Genomic DNA, 4,599 nt, shown 5'->3' on the forward strand with positions numbered 1-4,599 from the left:
CTTCTTTGATTTTACTTTAATTTTTCTTTTTATTTTTCTTCTTTAAGGAGAAGGAGGAGGAGGTTCTTCTTCTTCATCATCATCTTCTTCTCCTTCTTCTTCTTCTTTTTTCTTCTTTTTCTTCTTCTTCTTCTCCTTCTTCATCATCATCATCATCATCATCATCTTCTTCTTCTTTTTTCTTCTTTTTTGAGGAGGAAGAGGAGGAGGAGGATGGACTATTTCGTTGACGAAAAGAAACGATAAGGACGTTTTAATATATGTTAGAAAAGATAGAGACTATTTTGTTGATTGAAATAAACAATAAAGACGTTTTAATGGATATGAGAAAAGATAAAAACATTTTATTAGATTTCTGAAAATGTAGAGAGAGACTATTTCATTGACGTAAAGAAATAATAAGAATATTTTAATATATATAAGAAAAGATAAGGACTAATTCATTGATGTAAAGAAATTATATTGACGTTTTAATAGATATGAGAAAAAATAAGAACGTTTTAATAGATTTCTGAAAATATAGGGACTGACTTGTTAATAATAGCAATATTCAAGAACTAAATAAGAGATTTTAATTGAGAGCAAAATTGAATTTTAAAAATTTTCTCAATCATTCGTTATCTATTTTTAACGGAAAAGAGGATAGAAGAACTATTTTGTTGAAGGAGAGAAAAAATAAGAACATTTTAATAGATTTCTGAAAATATAAAGACCGACTTGTTAATAATAACAATACCTAAACACTAAATTGTAAATCTCCCATAATAATTTATTAGTTTAAATATTGATATTTTAGGACACCAATTAGAGAGATTCTGAAAACCCTAAAGACAAGCCAGAATGGAAAGTCCAAAAACAACAGCGCAGAGAAAGAATTATTTGCAAAGATACGGATATTTCAGCCTCTCGTTTAGGTGTAAAAATGGTCTCAACGGGTCCAAGAAGCTGTATAGCCAGCAAAACAGACAATGGCCCTCTTATTGCTTTATGCTTTGCAATTTTTTTTTTCTTTTTTGAAAAAAAAAAGAAGGAATTCAGCGCCTGGCGCCTTTCCCAGTTGGAAAGGATTTCTTTTCTTGCTGTCCTTTACAAATCAGTGATCGAAATGGGGGAGAAAATTAAGAAACTAAAAATAAGAATGCATGTGGAAGATATATGTCCGGCGAAATGTGTCAAGAGATCACTCTTTGATGCGGATTTCACCTTGATTTTAGTAAGTATACAAAGTAATGTACTAGGCTTGCTAGCTAGTTTTCTAAACCAACAAGAAAAGAATGCTTTTAATTTTATTTATGTGCGTGGTAGATCCAGCCAAAAGCAGAGATAACGTTTGCTTATTGCTCTGAAAAAGAAAGAGGCTCTTGGTATATAAAGAATACTACTTTTATTTCAAATCAGAAGAGTTGATCTTAGGTGACAACGGTCGATCTTATATATTATTCAATGTGGGTTGTCTCTAATGGCAGCCTTCTTTAAATTTTTAACCTTAATTAATTACAACCAACCTAGTCTGTATATACACCAATCTGAAAGAGTAAATATTTAAATGCATACACTCAACCCCTTTAAAAATATCTATATAAACAATATGCTGCAGGTAAAAATTTTCTCCAACGGTCAAAATCTTCTTCCCTAATTATTCTCGAGGTGGACAGACACTAAAAAGACAGGAGCGCTTCTAGATATGGGACAATTTCCATAGAGCAGTTGAAACGTTGAGCTCTGATAACAAACACTCGACCCCATTATATTAAAGTGGAAAAGGAAATCATTTCAAATCACTAGCTCTTTTTTAACCATAATGGAATTGGAGCCCACCTCTCAGTGGCAGGATCTCTCATTTCTCTGCTTTCACTTGCGGGGTAAACTTAGGACCCAAGCTTGCTTTCACTATAGGACCTCCAACATTACCGAAAGTTAATCATCAAGACTACTTCACAAACAAGAAATCATTTATTTCTTTTTTAGACCAATTTGCCTTTAATGCCATCCTAAACCAGCACATCATCTTTGATTCTGAGTGGCATTTTTGTTATATAGTGAAATATACAAGGACATTTCGTACCACCAGCATATATATAAGTCCTATAATAATCAACTCTATGGTCTATAAGAAATGCAAACCCTTCCTTAGAATTCTTCTGCTTATCCATTTCCGACAAGAAAATTAAACAAACACTTGATGTCTCATTCCAGCCTGGGAAAGAAGCTTCAACCTGCAAAGAAGGCGTGGAAACGCTTAGCCAAAACAGTCGAGGCAAAATTCCATAATCTCAACTTATCTAAAGCCATCAAGGTCATCAAGACCAACTCCAGTCGCCTCCTCTCTTATTGCTCTATCCGTTTCGTCCATCCTCTCAAGAAACGTTTCTTAACAACACCACCTTATCGTGGCTACCGTTCCAACAGCCATCCTTACCGACACTATTATAGCAACAAGAACCAGGTTCATAACAATTTCTCACCCATATACATAGACCAGCTCTATTCTGTAGAGGCTGCAGGATCGTCGACGTTTTTGCTGCAGGCCAAGCATTTCAATGCAGAAACTAGCAGCAGAGGTAAACAGTTGGTTGATGAGCAGGTTTTACCCAGAAAAGAAGAGAAAGTGCTTTATAGCATTGAAGATGCTTGGAGAGAAGTTGTTGCTAAATCACCGCAGCTACGGCCAGTGGATGAGAGAGCTGAGGAATTTATATCAAATTTTCATAAAGATATAAAGCTTCAGAAGGAGAAATCAATTCTTGAATTTGAGGAGATGCTGGCTAGGGGTGCCTAGCTAAAGGATCAATTTGCATTCTTTTATCCCCTTTTTATTTTAATTTTATCATTTACCAAGAGTGTGGATTAACAGGAAAAAAAAAAAAGAAGATATTAGCTAGGTTTATAAATTTTACTTTTCCAGTAAACAACAGGGCCAACGCCCAATACTAGGAAAAAAAAAAACAAGTACGAGGTACACGACTCCGCTAATATCATGAAGAAGACTGCTCATACTGGGTGCCAGTGTGGGAGGGCGAGGGAACCCATCATTCACGCCTAGAGGCTAGAGTGGCTTTACTAAAAGATGAATTGAAGAAGACCGTCATTTCTTTTAGTTAATTTTTTTTTTTTATCGAAAACGTGTGACAATGTAATTAAGAGTATTTGTGTGAACCTTGTTGAGTTTTCTTTTGAACTATAAAATGTGTATGATTTTTCTTTTTGTGACTTAAGGTACGGTGGATTTTGATATTGATTTCTTTCGGGAAGAGATTTTTATTCGACATGACTGTTTTTTACATATGATGATCTGAGATCCAATAGGGTTTTACAAGGGTTTATGTATTACAGAATAAGGCTTAAGTTTCCTGAGGAGGGGACTCCTCTTTTATACATTGTCTTGCTTGCTGGTGACGTGTAAAGGCCTCTCTAGGATTGGGCCACGCGTCTCTGCCATGCGGATTCGGAGGTACTAGGGTATCAGCCGCCTGCTCCATGCGTAACGGCCTCTGATTCTCCTCGTGCGTACGTTTAAGCGAATCTGCCAGGCTGTCTGGTGAATATTATTCTGGATCCTGGGTTGGGCCGAGAGTCGGGCCGGACGCTAGGCCTGAGAGGAGAGAGTATGCTTCGTGTGGGCTGGGTCGTTATGAGTGAAGAAGCTGGGCCGAGCCCGGTCTTGAAGGTTGAATGAGTCAGGCTTGTTGGGTATATCAGATACGTGGGCCTCTATGTTATGGGCCTTTAGCTGTGGTTAAGCCCCTGGTCCGGGGTAAAAAAAAATCCAGCGGTCATCAATTGCCCCTTCACCTTCTCGGGAGTTATTGCTCCAACTGCCGAGGGGGTGAATATCAAGAACCATTATGGCCGCGTCTGTTCGTGTCTAGGTGTCTTTATAATACCCTTTCCTCTTTTTATCATTGCGCAGTTTATGAATCCTATATGCTCTTTCCTCTTTCGGGCTTTTCTTTACTCTCCGCGTTCTCTGCTATCTTTGCTTTCTTGTCATCACTATCTGGACATGTCCTTTCTTTCCTTTCCCATGAATACCTTTTAAGGACTCTGACGGTCATTAGTTGAGAATTCGACTCCCCTGTCCTGCAAAATACAAACTTTCGGATATATATTAACATCACCTCCTTACCAGTCCCAGGCATTCTGTGGGAGCAAAGGGATTTTTCTTTCGAATTTGTCTGTCTGTTTCCTTCTTCCGGCGGGATTTTTGTATTGCCCCAGGAATTTGCTTTAAACTCGCTTTTATCATCTCGACGGAAGATTATCCTAACTTATCTCTGTTTTGGGACCCTTTTGCAGTACCTGAGATGAAGATGAGTCAATTCAAAATTCCTGAGGATTGAAAGTTACCTCTAAGGAGTTTGAACGTTGTTTCGGAGATCCTTCTGGTAGGGCGGTCGATGGGTAGGACCATTCGGCAAGTTGCTGAAACTACTTCGTCCAGGACTTCTGGTCGACCTCCCCCCCTGTTATCTTCTTTTGATATAAATGGAAGTGGCGCAAATGCTCAGCTTATTGTTTCTTTTGATGTGAAGTACCAGTATTATTGCTCCCTTCGATGTGAAGTACCAGTATTATGTGAGACTGAGATCTGCTGCATTC

The 4,599-nt window shown here is 37.9% G+C and overlaps 1 protein-coding gene across 1 annotated transcript; it reads left to right on the forward strand.

Annotated features, from left to right (window-relative positions):
• The first annotated feature begins 2,090 nt into the window (after window positions 1–2,090).
• LOC110611091 lies at window positions 2,091–3,239 on the forward strand. The gene has a single exon (XM_021751216.2). It carries the CDS (start codon window positions 2,183–2,185, stop codon window positions 2,777–2,779), a length of 597 nt encoding a protein of 198 aa, XP_021606908.1. The 5' UTR covers window positions 2,091–2,182; the 3' UTR covers window positions 2,780–3,239.
• Window positions 3,240–4,599: the final 1,360 nt, after the last annotated feature.

The sequence above is a fragment of the Manihot esculenta genome, chromosome 3 (genome assembly GCF_001659605.2).
Source record: "Manihot esculenta cultivar AM560-2 chromosome 3, M.esculenta_v8, whole genome shotgun sequence".
NCBI classification, from domain to species: domain Eukaryota; kingdom Viridiplantae; phylum Streptophyta; class Magnoliopsida; order Malpighiales; family Euphorbiaceae; genus Manihot; species Manihot esculenta.